A 17,430-nucleotide genomic window follows, 5' to 3' on the forward strand; every position below is an offset into this window, starting at 1 on the left:
TGACAACACAATGGTTCAGAAACTTTTGGATGCAGGAAAAGCAGTCCCAAGAGGGAAGTATATAGCAATACACCTTACCTTAAGAAGGAAGAAAAATCTAAAAAAAACAATTAAATTTATACCTAAATAGTCTAAAAAAGGGGCAACAAATGAAGCCTAAAGCCAGAACAAGAAGCAAAATAATAAACATGAGAGCAGACATAAATTATATAGAAACTTAAAAACACAATAGAACAGATCAAAGAAACAGAAGCTGGTTCTTCAAAAACATCAATAAAATTGATAAACCTTCAGCCAGACTTATCAAAGAAAAGAGAAATGACCCAAGGAAATAAACTCACAAATGAGGAGAAACACCAACCAACAGCACAGAAATACAAACTATTTTAAGGGAATACTATGAAAAATTATATGCCAACAAATTGGACAACCTGGAAGAAATGGATAAATTCCTAGAAACATATAAACTATCATATCTGGATTAAGATGGTGGAGTGATAGGAGGACCTTATGCCTGTCTTGTCCCTCAGCAAGCAAGATAAATACCAAATCATTCTGAACACCCAGGAAATTGATCTGAGGACTGAGAGAAAAATTTCACAACTAGAGAGAGAAAAGAGGCCACATTGAGGAAGGTAGGAGGGGAAGAGACATGATTTGCAGGAGAAAAGAATTACCAGGACTGTGGAGAGGAGAACGCCCTGATCAGGGAGAGGGAAGGGAGAGAGGGAGGGAAAGAGAGAGAGAGAGAGAGAGAGAGAGAGAGAGATTGCACAGGAAAAACACTTCCCCCAAACCAATGATGGAGAAAAGGAGAGAGGCTGATAATTTTTATAAGCAGCAGATCTCAACATCTGAAGTTTTAGAAGTCCACACTATTGCCAGGATGGAGCCTAGGAGATGTAGAGGAGCTCCTGTGGAGGAGGGCAGAGGTCCAGAAATGGACAACATGGTCTGAGGATCCCTGGATCACACTGAAAGAGACAGTTGCCCTTCTTGGAATGCCTTTGGGAGAGGTTGCATTGCCTCTTCAGGGACAAAAGAGCCAGTGGGCACCATGGAGCTGCCCTATTCATTAGCACAGAAGCAGAGGCAGCTGCTGAAGGCAACTAACCTGGATGACAGATTTTTGCTGCACTTTAATATAAACTCCAAATACCTGGCTGTTCATGCGATTGTTCTTCTGGGACAAAACAGCACCAACTTTAGCATGGAACACACTCCCCCAGAGGGTCAGTATGGGACTGTGTTGTACTGGGTCCCTAAAATTTGAAGTTTTGAAACCCAGCTGGCAAGCCATAGATAAAACATAGGAGCGCTGTGCCACTGAGTAGGCAGATGGCTTGGACACAGACAATGAAGGCAGGAATCTGAGGGCTGCCTGGGACAAATGATGGAGTTTTCGCTCTTCTGTAAGGACTTCCTGAACTAACCCTTTCTGATCCAAGGTAGGATCAAACTTCCCTCTCAAGGGATGAGAGAGAGGCTGACACCATTTTTACCCTTACCCATCAGCATGACCAAACATCAGTGAGGAGCACACAGTGGGAGCTTGAGCTGCTAACACCAATTCCTGCCTCTTGGCCTCTGCCCATGCTTTTTCAATAGGGCAAGTTTTCCTGAGGCTCAGAGCAGCAGTGGGCCCCTCTCCCAGAACACCAGCACAAACACCTCACACCCACCAAGTCTACTGAAGATAGAGTACTGCAAAGCTTCAACTCTAGGGGAAAGAAGATCCAGTCTATTTTAGTGAGCAGACCAAAACACCCCTAGTTAACTTGCCACACAGTGGACAGGTTGAAACACTCCCCACTGCAGGCAAGGAGAAACTCTGCAGAGAACTGACTTAAGGGGAGGAGCATTCAAAACATAACAGCAGGGTACACTTAGTATATACCTGAGACACTTCCTGAAGTGTCAGACCCTGGGCAGTATATGACCTCTTCTTACTAGTCATTACTCTCAGGAGCAGGAAACCTAACAGGTTTTCCTAACACGAAGAAGACCTAGACAAAATGCCAAGACAGAGAAATTCATCCCAAAAGAATGAACAAGAAGAGGTCACAGCCAGGGATCTAATCAAAACAGATATAAATAATATTCCTGCATCAGATTTTAAAACAATAATCATAAGGATACTAGCTGGTCTTGAGAAAATCATAGAAGACATCAGGGGTCCTTTACCACAGAGATAAAAAACCTAAAAACTAGTCAGGCTGAAATAAAAACACTATAACTGAGATGCAAAACTGGATGTAAGAACCACAAGGACAGAAGAAATGGAAAAATGAGTTGCTGGTATAGATGATAAAACTATGGAAAATAATAAGCGTAAAAGAAAATGGAAAGTATTGGATCATGAATGTAGACTTAAGGAACTGAGCAACTCCACAACTTTATGGATAACATTTGTACCAAGGGATTCCTAGAAGAGAAGAGGGGAAAATGGGCACATGGCTTATTTGACCAAATTATATCTGAAAACTTCCCTAATCTAGGAAAGGAAACAGACATCCGAATACAGGAAGCACAGAGAACTCCTATCAAAATCAATAAAAGCAGACAACACTAAGACATAGTGTAGTAAATTTTGCAAAATACATAATAAAGAAAGAACCCTGAAAGTAGCAAGGGAAAAGAAGTCCCTTACCTCCAAAGGAAGAAAACTAGGGTTAGCAGCAGATCTGTCCACAGTACTTGGCAAGCCAGAAACGAATGGCAGCATATATTCAACGTGCTGAATGGGAAAAATCTGCAGCCAAGAATACTTAATCCAGCAAGGCTATCATTCAGAATAGGAGAGATAAAGAGTTTCCCAGACAAACAAAACTAAAGGAGTTTGTGACCACTAAACCAGCCCTACAAGAAATATGAAAGGGGATTCCATGAGTGGGAAAGAAAGACCAAAAGCAACAAAGACTAGAAAAGAACACAGAAAATCTCCGGAAACACCGACTTTACAGGCCATGCAATCACATTAAATTCGTATCTATCAATAATCACTCTGAGTATAAATGGACTAAATGATGCAACCAAAAGAGTGTCAGAATGGATTTTTAAAAAGACCCATCTATATATTGCCTACAAGAGACTCATTTTAGACCTAAAGTCACCTGAAGATTGATAGTGAGGGGATGGAGAAACATTTATCATGAAAATGGACATCAAAAGAAAGCTGAGTAGCAACAGTTACATCAGATAAACTAGATTTTAAAACGGAGATGGTAACAAGAGATGAAGAAGGGCACTATATCATAATAAAGAGGTCTATCCAACAAGAAGATCTAACAATTGTAAATGTTCATGCCCACAACTTGGGAGGACTTATATATAAATCAACTAATAACAAACATAAAAAAACTCACGGATAATACAATAATAGTAAGAAAGTTAACACCCCACTTACAGCAATGGACAGATCATCTAAGCACAAAATCAACAAGGAAATAATGGCTTTCAATGACTCACTGGAACAGATGCACTGAACAGATATACTTGGAACATTTCATCCCAAAGCAGGAGAATACACATTCTTCTTGAGTGGATATGGAACATTCTCTGGAATAGATCTCATACTAGGACATGATTCATGCTTCAAAAAGTACAGATTTAGATCATATGATGCATATTTTCTGACCACAATGCTATGAAACTTGAATTCAGTCACAAGAAAAAAATTGGAAAGACCACAAATACATGAAGGTTAAAGTAGATCCTACTACAAAATGAATGGATTAACCAGGTAATCAAAGAATAAATCAAGAAATACAAGGAAGCAAATGAAAATGAAATCACCATAGTCTGAAATCTTTGGGATGCAGCAAAAACGGTCAAAAGAAGGAAATATATAGCAATACAGGCCTACCTCAAGAACAAAGAAAAGTCACAACTTTTCACAACTATATACAACCTAATCTTATACATAAAAGAGCTAGAAAAGGAACGCAAATAAAGCATATATCCAGCAAAAGAAAAGAAACAATAAAGATTAGATAAAAATAAACATCATAAAAGCAAAACAAAAAATAGAATGGATCAATGAAATTAGGAGAAGGTTCTTTGAAATATTTATTTTTTTAATTTTTTAAAAAATATTTTATTTATTATTTATTCATGACAGGCACAGAGAGGGAGACGCAAAGACATAGGTAGAGGGAGAAGCAGGCTCCATGCAGGGAGCCCTATGTGGGAATCCATCCCCCGACCACAGGATCATGCCCTGAGCCGAGGCAGACACTCAACCACTGAGACACCCAGGCATCGTGAAAGATTTAATAAAGTTGGTAAAATGCTAGTCAGACTTTTTTGTATATTTTCTATCGGAGTTAAATTTGCAAACATACATTATAAAACCCAGTGGTCATCCCGTCAAGTGCCCCCCTTCAGTGCCCATCACCCAGTCACCCCATCCCGCCGCTGACCTCCCCTTACACTACCCCTTGTTTGTTTCCCAGAGTTAAGAGTCTCTCATGTTATGTCACTGTCTCTGATATTTCTCACTCATTTTCTCTCCTTTCCCCTTTAATCCCTTTCACTATTTTTTATATTATCTGAATGAATGATCATATAATGTTTGTCCTTCTCCAACTGACTAACTTCACTCAGCATAAAACCCTCCAGTTCTATCCGCATTGAAGCAAATGGAAAGTATTCATCATTTATAATGGCTGAGTAATATTCCATGGTATATATAGACCACAACTTCCTTACCCATTCATCTTTCGATGTGCGCCAAGGCTCCTTCCACAGTTTGGCTATTGTGGACATTGCTGCTATAAACATTGGGGTGCAGGTGTTCCGGCGTTTCACTGCATCCGTATCTCTGGGGTAAGTCCCCAGCAGTGCAATTGCTGGGTCATAGGGTAGCTCTATTTTTAACTTTTTGAGGAAGCTCCACAGACTTTTCCAGAGTGGCTGTACCATTTCAAATTCCCACCAACAGTGCAAAAGAGTTTGCTTTTCCCCCCATCCTCTCCAACATCTATTGTTTCCTGTCTTGTCAATTTTCCCCATTCTCACTGGTATGAGGTAGTATCTCATTGTGATTTTGATTTGTATTTCCCTGATGGCAAGTGATGCAAGGCATTTTCTCATGTGCTTGTTGGCTATGCATATGTCTTCTTTGGTGAAATTTCTGTTCATGTCTTTTGCCCATTTATGATTGGATTGTTTCTTTGCTGTTGAGTTTAATAAGTTCTTTATAATCTTGGATACTAGCCCTTTATCCAACAGGTCATTTGCAAGTATCTTCTCCTGTAGATTGTCTTTTAGTTTTGTTGACTGCTTCTTTTGCTGTGCAGAAGCTTTGTATCTTGATGAAGTCCCAATAATTCATTTTTGCTTTTGTTTCCCTTGCCTTCATAGATGTGTCTTGCGAGAAGTTGCTATGGCCAAGTTCAAAAAGGGTGTTGCCTGTGTTCTCCTCTAGGATTTTGATGGAATCTTGTCTCACATTTAGATCTGCCATCTATTTTGAGTTTCTCTTTGTGTATGGTGTAAGAAAATGGTCTAGCTTATTTCTTCTGCACGTGACTGTCCAATTTTCCCAGCACCATTTATTGGAAAGATTATCCTTTCTTCAGCGGATAGTCTTTCCTGCTTTGTCAAAAAGTAGTTGACCATAGAGTTGAGGGCCCATTTTGGATTCTCTATACTGTTCCATGGATCTATGTGTCTGTTTTTGTGCCAATACCACACTGTCTTGATGATCACAGCTTTGTAGTACAACTTGAAATCCGGCATTGTGGTGCTCCCCAGCTCTGGTTATCTTTTTCAATATCCCCCTGGCTATTCAGAGTCTTTTCTGATTCCACACAAATCTTAAGATGATTTGTTCCAACTCTCTGAAGAAAGTCCATGGTATTTTGATAGGGATTGCATTAAATGTGTAAATTGCCCTGGGTAGCAATGACGTTTTCACAATATTAATTCTTCCAATCCATGGGCATGGAATATTTTTCCATTTCTTTGTGTCTTCCTCCATTTCTTTCAGAAGTGTTCTGTAGTTTTTAGGGTATATATCCTTTACCTCTTTGGTTAGGTGTATTCCTAGGTATCCTATGCTTTTGGGTTCAATTGTCAATGGGATTGACTCCTTAAATTCTCCTTCTTCAGTCTCATTGTCAGTGTATAGAAATGCCACTGATTTCTGGGCATTGATTTTGTATCCTGCCACATTGATGAATTGCTGTAGGAGTTTTAGAAATGTTGGGGTGGAGTCTTTTGGGTTCTCTATATACAGTATCATGCCATCTGCAAAGAGGGAGAGTTTGACTTCTTCTTTGCCAATTTGAATGCCTCTAATTTCTTTTGTTGTCTGATTCCTGAGGCTAGGACTTCTAATACTATGTTGAATAGCAGTGGTGAGAGTGAACATCCCTGTCGTGTTCCTGATCTTAGGGGAAAGGCTTTCAGTGTTTCCCATTGAGAATGATAATTGCTGTGGGCTTTTCATCAATGGCTTTTAAGATGCTGAGGAATGTTCCCTCTATCCTTACACTCTGAAGAGTTTTGATCAGGAATGGATGCTGTATTTTGTCAAATGCTTTCTCTGCATCTATTGAGAGGATCATATGGTTCTTGTTTTTTCTTTTGTTGATATTTTCTGTCACGTTGATTGTTTTATGAGTGTAGAACCAACCTTGCATCCCGGGGATAAATCCCAGTTGGTCATGGTGAATAATCTTCTTAATGTACTGTTGGATCCTATTATCTAGTATCTTGTTGGGAATTTTTGCATCGGTGTTCATCAGAGAGATTGGTCTATAATTCTCCTTTTTGGTGGGGTCTTTGGTTTTGGAAATAAGGGGATGCTGGCCTCATAAAACGAGTTTGGAAGTATTCTGTTTCTTTCTATCTTTTGGAACACCTTTAGTAGAATAGGTATTGTTTCTTCTTTAAAGGTTTGATAGATTTCCCCTGGGAAGCCATGTGGCCCAGGACTTTTGTGTCCCGGGAGGTTTTTGATGACTGCTTCAATTTCCTTCCTGGTTATTGGCCTGTTCAGATTTTCTATTTCTTTCTGTTCCAGTTTTGGTAGTTTGTGGTTTTCCAGAAATGCGTCCATTTCTTCTAGATTGCCTAATTTATTGGTGTATAGCTGTTCATAATATGTTTTTAAAATCATTTGCATTTCCTTGGTATTGGTTGGTGATCTCTCCTTTTTCATTCGTGATTTTATTTTATTGTTTTAAACATTTTTTTAAATTTGTATTTATTTATGATAGTCACACACACACACACACAGAGAGAGAGAGAGAGAGAGAGAGAGAGAGAGGCAGAGGGAGAAGCAGGCTCCATGCACCGGGAGCCCGACGTGGGATTGGTCCCGGGTCTCCAGGATCGCGCCCTGGGCCAAAGGCAGGCGCCAAATCACTGTGCCACCCAGGGATCCCCTCATTCGTGATTTTTATTAATTAAAGTCTTTTATCTTTTGTTTTTAATAAGGCTTGCTAATGGTTTATCTATCTTAGAAAGAATCAACTCCTGGTTTTGTTGATCTGTTCTATAGTTCTTCTGGTCTCTATTTCATTGAGTTCTGCTCCAATATTTATTAACTCTCTTCTTCTGCTGGGTGTAGCATTTATTTGCTGTTCCTTGTCCAGTTCTAAAGGTGCGAGGTTAGCTCGTGTATTTGTTGTTTTTTTTTTTTTCCAGTTTTTTTGAGAGATGCTTGTATTGCGATGTATTTCTCTCTCTGGACTGCTCTTGCTGTATCCCAAAGATTTTGAACAGTTGTCTCTTCATTTTCATTAGTTTCCACGAATCGTTTTAATTCTTCTCTAATTTCCTGATTGACCCATTCATCTTTTGACAGGGTGATCTTTTACCTCCACGTGTTTGAGTTTCTTCCAAATTTCTTTGTGTGATTGAGTTGTAGTTTCAAAGCATTGTGGTCTGAAAATATGCAGGGGAAAATCCCAACCTTTTGGTATGGGTTGAGACCTGGTTTGTGACCCAAAATGTGGTTTATTCTGGAGAAAGTTCCATGTGTACTTGAGAAGAATGTGTGTATTCAGTTGCATTTGGATGTAAAGTTCTGTAAATATCTGTGAAATATATCTGTCCAGTGTATCATTTAAAGCTCTTGTTCCTTTGGAGATGTTTTGCTTAGAATATCTGTCATTTGCAGAAAATGCCATTTTGAAGTCTCCTATTATTAGTGTACTATCATCTAAGTATTTTTTACTTTGGTTATTAATTGATTGATATATTTGGCAGCTCCCACATTAGGGGCATAAATATTCATGATTGTTAGGTTCTCTTGTTGGGTAGATCCTTTAAGTGTCCTTTAAGTGATATAGTGTCCCTCTTCATCTGTTACTACAGTCTTTGGGTTAAACTTTAAGTTCTCTGACATGATTATTGCTACCCCAGCTTTCTTTTGAGGACCATTTGAATGGTAAATGATTCTCCAGTCTTTCATCTTCAGGCTGTAAGTGTCCTTAGGTCTAAAATGAGTCTTTTGTAGACAGCAAATAGATGAGTCTTTCTTCAATACTAGCCAGACTTTACAAAAAAGAGAAAGGACCCAAATAAACAAAATCACAAATGAAAGAGGGTACATTACAACCAACACCACAGAAATACAACTATAAGAGAATATTTGGAAAAATTATATGCAAACAAATTGGACAACCTGAAAGAAATGGATAAATTCTTAGAAACATATTAATTACCAAAACTGCTACAGGAAGAAATGGAAAATATGAACAGACCCATAACCAGCAAGGAAAATTAATCAGTAATCAAAAACCTCCCAACAAATAAAAGCCAGGTGACTTCCTGGGGGAATTCTACCAAACATTTAGGGGAGAGTTAATACCTATTCTTCCAAAACTTTTCCAAGAAAATAGAAGTGGAAGAACTTCCAAATTCCTTTTATCAGACCAGCATTACCTTAATTGCAAAACCAGACAAAGGCCTCACTATAAAGGAGAATTACAGGCCAATATCCCTGATGAACATAGATACAAAATGTTCTACAAAATACTAGCAAATTAAATTCAACAGCGCATTAAAAGAGTTATTCACCATAATCAAGTGGGACTTATTCCTGGTCTGCAAGGCATTTCAATATTTGTAAATCAATGAACGAACAGATATGATCCTCTTGGTAGATGCAGAAAAAGCTTTTGTCAATATGTAGCATCCATTCTTGAGGAAAAAAACCCTCAACAGTGTAGGGATAGATGTAGCATACCTCAACATTATAAAGGCCACGGATGAAAGACCTACAGCTGATATAGCATCCTCAATGGGGAAAAACTGAGAGCTTTTTCTTTATGGTCAAGAACAAGACAATTATATCTGTTCTCACCACTGTTATTTAATATAGTCCTGGAAGTCTTAGCCTCAGCCATCAGACAACAAAAGGAAAAAAAAAGACATCTAAATTAGCAAGGAAGAATTCAAACTTTCAATATTCACAGATGACATGAAACTCTATGTGAAAAACCCTAAAGATTCCACCAAAAATTTGCTAGAACTGACACATAAATTCAGAAAAGTTTCAGGATACAAAATTAATGTATATAAATCTATTCCATTTCTATACACCAATAATGAAACAGCAGAAAGAGAAATCAATGAATTGATCCCATTTACAATTTCATCAAAACCAATTAAGTACCTAGGAATAAACTTCACCAAAGATATGAATGATCTGTACTCTGAAGTAAGATAATAATAATGATTTCTTATATTTGTTTAAAAAACAGAGGCATCAAAAGATAAAGTGGATAAATTATACTTCATCAAAATTATAATATTTTGTATTCAAAGGACATCATGAGTTAAGTGAAGAGACAACTCATAATGGAAAAAAATAACTTTGGCAAATGATATATTTAAGTGACTAATGTTGAATACATTAAGAACTCTTGCAACTCAACAATAATAAGACAAATATTCAATTTAAGAATGGATAACAGATCTGAATAGACATATCTTCAAAAGAGATGATAAATGTTTAATGTGAATATTAAAAGATGTTCAACATCATTAGCTGTCAGAGAAATGAAAATCAAAATCATAATGTGATATGATGTCACACCTACTGAGGTGACTAAAATAATAAGTACACACAATAACAAGCACTGATGAGAGTATTGAGAAATTACAATTATCATATCTTGCTGATAGGACTATATAATGGTGCAGTCATTTTGGAAAGCAGTATAGCCATTTTTTCAATAGTTTAATCATAGAGTTTCCATATGACTGAACATTACACTTTTAAGTATATATCTAATAAAAATAAAAATATACCTATACCAAAAATTGTACATGAATTTTTACAGCACTTTCATACTAGTCCAAACGTATAAATAACTAAAATGTCCCTCAACTGATGAGTGGATAAATCAGAAATGGTATATCCATACAATTGAATATTATACAACAATAAAAAGGCATAGACGAAATTCAAAATCATTGTACTAAATGAAGAAGCCATACACAAAAGACTACAATATCGTATGATTACCTTCATATGAAATGTCTCATGTAGACAAATCCAGAGATACAAGAGGTATATTAATGATTGGCTAAGGCTGAGTGATTTTGTTGGAAATAAAGAATTACTACTGAAATATTCTGTATCTGTTTGAGTACTCATGAATATGTTAAGCAACAGATTGATATGACAAGTTAGGTTTATTTGGCAAGAATACTACATTGACAGCACATAAGATAAAGTCAAGAGAATTGTGTAGAGAAAGTGAAATAGGTTTGGAAGCTATTGTAATAATTTTGATTATATCTGTTGAGGATCTGCTCTAAATCCTGATAGTTCAGAAGGAAAATATTTAGGAAGTACCAGTAAATTAAATATTGATGCTAAACTGGAAGTAACTAGATATAAAGATTCTGGAGTGACTTCCAAATTGTTGGATTGAAGAGTACCATAGAGATTGGCTTCCTTCACCCAGGTAGAGGCCAGATTAGGAGCAGCAAGTTTAAGATCCAATTGGCTGAGTTATCTGTAATATTTCCATTAGTGGTCTTAGTTCCATTTATTTCGAATTTTCTATTCAATTAAAAATGTCCAGCTCTACTTGTATCCCTGTATTTCTATTTATAAGTGTACATGATATTTCACACTGTTCTAGAATTTCTGGTTAAAGAAAATGTGAAATTGACAAAAAAAAAGGATGACTACTATTGGGTAGTTGTGTTTTTTTGAGGTGAAGGAAACCTTCCAAAGTTGATTGTGATGACAGTTGCACAACTCTGTGGATATACCAAAAAAAAAAAAAAAAACCCGCATTAAATTTATACTTCTAATGGTTGAATTACATGTTTTGTGAGTTCTACCTAAATAAAGCTGTTACAAAAAGATTATCACGATTTTTTTGTCTGTTTCAAAATAGTCTACTTACAAATTCCATGTATTATCCGGTATTAAGCAATATTCTTAATATTAAAATAAATAGTCTGTTACATTAAAGAGTTTTGCTGGAAATAATAGGCCAGAGAAAATCATAAATCTCATCCTATATGATGTTTCACTCCAACCACTCAAGTTTGTCAATTATATCAGAATATAGTATACCAGCCGGTAGAAATGCCAAGACTTTTTTGTGATATATTTAACATGACACTCTGTAGGGAAATTCTCATGGATATATTTTGAATTGATACTATTTTAAATAAACTCATGACTAAAGAGTAGCAATAATAAATTGAGATAAAATTAAAACAGAAATCATAGTTTATAAAAAGTGATGTCAAATTTGTGCCACCACCCACAAATATAAGCATTTGTGCTCTCTAATCACCTTTCTCTTTGGAATGTTATACCTTGAAAGTGTAAAGCTATTCTCTGCCATCATGCAAAGAAACAGGATAGGAAAAATACAAACAATTGAACAAATTGGATAAGAGAGGTCCAGGGTCTGCAGCCTAATGGTGAGGAGATGACGCTCAAACAGTTTCCTGACTACTTTAAGACAGAGCATAAATTGGAGATCACCATGCTGTCCCAGGGTGTGTCCAAGCTCTAGTCCTTCTTCGTGCCAGCTGCCAAGCTCAAGGAATGGTTGGATCAGCTGATGACAGAGATTGTAAGCCATGTGTGGAAGCGAAAACTGGGTCGCCATGTGCGGGCACTGGTGCTTGAGCTGTGCTGCAACGACAAGAGCGGCAAGGATGTTGAGGTTCCCTTATGTACGATACACCATCCACTGACCCCTGTCCAGGCCGTAGGCTGGCCCCAGCCCTGGCCCCTACCCCACCCCAACCCCCAGCTCAGGGCTCCCATTAGGCCTCTGGCAGTGGTCCAGCTAGCCATGCCTGGTATCAGCTCATCATCCCCTTCCTTCACCCCTCTTGCCACTGCTTTCTACCTTAATTGGAACCTGAATCCTAATAAAGAATTATTAACCCCCCCAAAAAAATTATCTCAACCCAGCATCTTTAGATCAAGATTGCTCTACAACCACCTCTTCAGAATGCTCAAACCACTATGATGTCCAGGGAAAGCATCAGCCATCCTCTGCCAATTTGGCTTCCATTTCTGTAGTGCCTCTGTGTTTGAAGAAACACTCACCAATATGCAGTGCCCCAGAAATAACACTCTGTCAGTTAACAGTAATCAAAGTGATGATAACCAGAATATTGTCTGTCGAAACTGACTCCCATGCAAAGGAAAAATATAGAGATGTAATTAAAATTCTTCTAAAATCATCTTACATTGATTCTAAGTTAACATGTATGTTCCAAAACTCGGATAAATTGTTATGTCACATAGCTGCAAAGTGCCTTGGGCTACTTCTATACTTCCAATTAAGGAAAAGGTAACATTGAGTAATTCCTGGGTTGCTTTTTGCCAAAAGAATTTCTCTGAATACCCTGAAAACGAGAAGGCGGTATATTGCCTCTGGACCCTTACTGTTATAATAAAAGAAATCTTTAAAGATATATGTTCACAAGAAACAGAGATTTTAAAGCAGTTCCTGACTCCTTTTGATACTATTTTTGAAGTTTTGTACAATTCCTTATTTTCTCTGCATTTCAAAAGCTGCCAAGACACCTCTAAAATAATAAACAGCATGATATGTTCACTGGAATTGCTTGAACTTCTTATAGCTTCCAGAATCCATCTGAAACTACATTTCACTTGCCAGAAGATTTGATTTTTGAAACTTTCTTGTGTGCTAGATGTCATTACCTGGCCTGTTGAGGTTTTTGTCAAGAGGAAGTTCATCATATTCATCAAAAAGTGCCTTCTCTGGAAAGTGGGTGAAGACCTTTGTCAGGGATCTGGCCCTGCCCTGATGCCACCAGACCAGCATTTAGATGTAGACATGTTGGCTTTAGCAGATGCTGTTTTGCAAGCTGTGGATTTGGGCTTATTGAAGACGTTGTCTGTCCATGGAAAACCTCCCTGCTCTGGTGGAGATGAAGTTCAACCTGCATGTGAGTGTGTCCATGGTCCAGATCACATGATTCTCAGAGCAGCAAGCCTACTTATCATTAAATCCTTAGAAATCAAGTTTCAAAGTTGTACTTCAGCAAATGAAATAAAAGTTGATTTACAGTTTCATGTCTGAGTTATTGACATTCTTTTTTTTTTTTTAAAGATTTTTTTAATTTTTATTTATTTATGATAGTCACAGAGAGAGAGAGAGAGAGAGGCAGAGACACAGGCAGAGGGAGAAGCAGGCTCCATGCACCGGGAGCCTGACGTGGGATTCGATCCCGGGTCTCCAGGATCGCGCCCTGGGCCAAAGGCAGGCGCTAAACCACTGCGCCACCCAGGGATCCCAGTTATTGACATTCTTAAAGCCTCATCTTCAGTCCTCTCTTCAGTTGCACTATCCATGTCAGTGGATCTCCAGGGTCTTCATAGAACAAGATGATGACATGCTGGAGGCCACCAAGCATCACTGGGCATCTACCTAAAGTTGACCAGACAGTGTAAAGCTACTGAAGGCTTGACCCAAGAAAAAGAAATGTGGAACCATCACACACATGAATATGGCTACAATCCACACTGTATTTTCTTATTCTTATTGAAAAATATAGGATTTGATTCTTCAGTTCTTCTTGACTTTTCGATTTCATCAGAAACCTGTTTCCTCGAATATTTTGTAAGATATTTAAAATTACTGCAAAAAGACGGGGCTAGTTTTTTCACAATTTGCAAGTATTTTGATGTAACTGAACCTAAAGATAGTATAAATATTTGTGGTTGTGGCTCGTCACTTGTTCAGGACCGAAGCAGCAACCAAACTGAACTTAGCTTTTGGGCTGCTCTTGGTAGTCACAGAAATGCCCATGCTTTGGTCCCCTGGGCTTCTGATGCTTCCCAGAGTCAGAGGTGACAGCTCCACAGCTCCTTCCAGCTGTAGAGCCAGAGAAAGGGCCTCTGATGGAGCTAGCAACACCCCTAGCTCTGTTTCAACCATCACCGCCAGCGTCAGAGCCAGTATCTCCTCCATCAGCAGTTCCAGATCTGGAACAAGAGCTCATGTCTTCTTCTGCATGAACTGCAGTCAGTTCGACCACCAGCTTTCCTGAGAATTGTAACTCCATCCCTAAACATAGAGACAGAGCCACCCGTCAGCCCCAGAGGCTACCTGCCACTGGTGCGTAACCCCCCGAGCACCAGCTGCATGAGGAGAAGCCGGGTCTCGTGGACTTCCCTCCCAAGCTGGCGGCAGAGCAATTGACATCCATAGATGCAGATCTGTTCAAGAAGGTGGTGCCCCAACAGTGCCTGGGCTCCATCTGGTCCAAGTGGAATGAACCCAGCAATGAGCACCTAGTATGCACAGTCCGTGCCACCATCACCCAGTTCAACGATGTGGTCAACTGTGTCATCACCACCTGCCTTGGCAACCCACGCATGACAGCCCGGGACAGGGCCATGGTGGTGGAGCACTGGATCAAGGTGGGCAAGCCCTGTCAAATCTTGTGGAACTACTCCTCCATGCATGCCATCCTCTCTGCTCTGTAGAGTGCCTCAATTCACCGCCTGAAGAACACATGGGCCAAAATTTCCAGGAAGAAACTTCAAACATTTAAAACAATGTGCACCAAAGACAATCCGCAGAGCAGAAAACTGCTTATCCAGGAACGACCATCTAAAGTTGGAACCCTGGGGATAAATGTCCAGAGAGCATGGAAGAGGGGGTGGCAGAAGAAAGGTGTCGTCCCATTCCTTGGCACCTTCCTCACTGACCTGCTCATGCTGGATACTGCAATGGAGGAGTACCTGGAGGAGAATGAGATCAACCACCAGAAGAAGAATAAGGAATACAGAGTCATGACTGAGATCATGCTGCTCCAGGTGGCTGCAGATCATTACAACATAGAGCCTAAGCATCCACTTAGGGCCTGGTTCCAGTCTGGGAAGTGGCTCAGTGAAGAGGAGAGCTACATCCTGTCCTGCCAGCTGGAGCCCCGATCTTAGCTGGCCAACGGAACTCACAAACCGGAAGAACTGGTCACAGTCAACCTCAGGGCTGAGCTGTTGTCCAGGGGTAACAATGGGCATGGGACCCATCTGCTCAACACCACGTCCTTCCATCTCTTTACTTATTTGGAGGACCAATATTTCATCATCTTAAATAGTAAATGGTAGATTTCAATATTATTGTGTTAAATCCTCTTTTATTTTAGAAAAAATTCTGGTTTGAGCATTTTGGACAAATAGAAGCTTTATCTTTTTTTAAATCATATACTTTTAAAATATTTTATTTATTTATTCATAAGAGACATACAGAGAGAGAGGCAGAGACATAGGCAGAGGGAGAAGCAGGCTTCATGCAGGGAGCCCAATGCAAGACTTGATCCCGGAACTCCAAGATCACTCCCTGGGCTGAAGGCAGCTGTTGAACTGCTGAGCCACCCGGGAGTCTCCATATACTTCTTTTTTATTAAAGTATTTTTTATTGCTCACCACAAACATAGCTACCATCTGTTACAATACCACTGAGTACATTTCCTATGCTGTACCTATCCTGCATTCCCATGACTTATTCATTTCATAACTGGAAGACTGTACCCCCCCCTCCTTTATCCATTTTACCCATTACCATCTCCCCTCTGGCAACTACCAGTTTGTTCTCTGTAATACGTGTCTGTTTCTGAGAAGCTTTGTCTTTGAGATAAGTAATATTTGCTCTTTAAATATTCCATAAGGAGTGGAAAAAGATTATAGCTTATGTTGGTTTTATTGGGAGAAATTGATTTGGGTGCTTGTAAGAGGGAAGTAAAAATTTTTAAAATATTTTTATGTTTAAATAATGTGTTTGATACTTACATGTGTCACTTCGGCATTCTACATACATATCTATAGAACAAAACTCATAATTATCTATTTAAGATAACTTAATTTGGACTAGCTGAGCTTGAGTCTAAGCTGTGAGCTATGTTTACATCTGCTCCTCTTTTCTGTTTTCATGGTAGGATCTGCAGCAACCTTACATATATTCTCACAGGGTTGACAAAATCCATAGGGCACAAACCAAAATTCACAAACCTTTTCTCTTAGCATGTCCACTAATATTTCATTGATCAAAGCAAGTCACATAACCAAGCCCTGCATCAATGAAACAGGACAGCATATTCTTTCCATTTCAGGAAGAGCAGCAGACTGACATAGCAAAGGAGCATACGTGTGTTGTGCCCAAGATTGAGAATCTGAGAAAACTACCAAGGAGCCGACACCAATGCAAGTACATGAGGGTTTATTAACAAGCTCGAGCTTGGGTCCAAGTATACCTGACACAGCAGAGCAGGGACTTGGACCCAGAGGTGGCTTACTGCTGAGTTTTTATAGGCTGTTCTAGGGGTAAGGTGGGGTTTTTCAGTAAGGGTGGGGGTGTGAGAATCTACAGTAAAGAGGTCTCACAAGCTCTTGCTTCCTTATTCTGATAAGGGCGTGCTTTGTGATTTTGCCTGTAGCCGGGGTAAGGTAGAATTCAGTACCTGGTCACAGTGGCCTGGTCACAGTGGCCTGAGATGGCTGCCGAAGCTACAATGGCTATACTTGTGCCAATGTTAAACTTGAATGGCCCTAATTTTCTCAGCCTCCACATTTCCCCCTCTCAGTGGAACCTAAAGAAGGACCCAATCATGGGTCCAGGTTAGTCTAGTAACAAGGTCTAGTGGTTGGTATTGTTGTCTAAGTACCATAAGCTGGACTGTACTGATTCTGTCTTTGACAAAAGTAATCTATTGATAATGCAGAGCCCGAAGGTGAGGAGAAGGAGGAGGATTATCAGGGACCTGGCTAGGGTGATCAACAAGGTAGTGAGCCAGGGGGAACGATTGAACCAGGATTCGAACCAACCTTGTTGCTGTTCTGGTTCTCGTTTTCACTTAGCCAAACTTTCCCTGACCTTTGCCATAGATTCTTGGACTATCCCTGTGTGTGTGTGTGTGTGTGTGTGTGTGTGTGTGTGTGTGTGAAGTGAAGCA

General features: G+C 39.3%; 2 protein-coding genes across 2 annotated transcripts; both read left to right on the forward strand.

Annotated features, from left to right (window-relative positions):
* The first annotated feature begins 1,057 nt into the window (after positions 1-1,057).
* On the forward strand, positions 1,058-14,327 carry LOC119868294 (protein Lines homolog 1-like). Its single transcript, XM_038588797.1, is given in 6 exon segments — positions 1,058-1,232; positions 12,022-12,168; positions 12,404-12,787; positions 12,790-13,529; positions 13,831-13,876; positions 13,879-14,327. Coding segments are annotated over 6 exon segments (1,941 nt in total).
* Positions 14,328-14,374: 47 nt separating this feature from the next.
* On the forward strand, positions 14,375-15,418 carry LOC119868293 (ral guanine nucleotide dissociation stimulator-like). The gene is given in 2 exon segments (XM_038588798.1): positions 14,375-14,431; positions 14,609-15,418. Coding segments are annotated over 2 exon segments (867 nt in total).
* Positions 15,419-17,430: the final 2,012 nt, after the last annotated feature.

Source organism: Canis lupus, chromosome X (assembly GCF_011100685.1).
Source record: "Canis lupus familiaris isolate Mischka breed German Shepherd chromosome X, alternate assembly UU_Cfam_GSD_1.0, whole genome shotgun sequence".
NCBI lineage: Eukaryota > Metazoa > Chordata > Mammalia > Carnivora > Canidae > Canis > Canis lupus.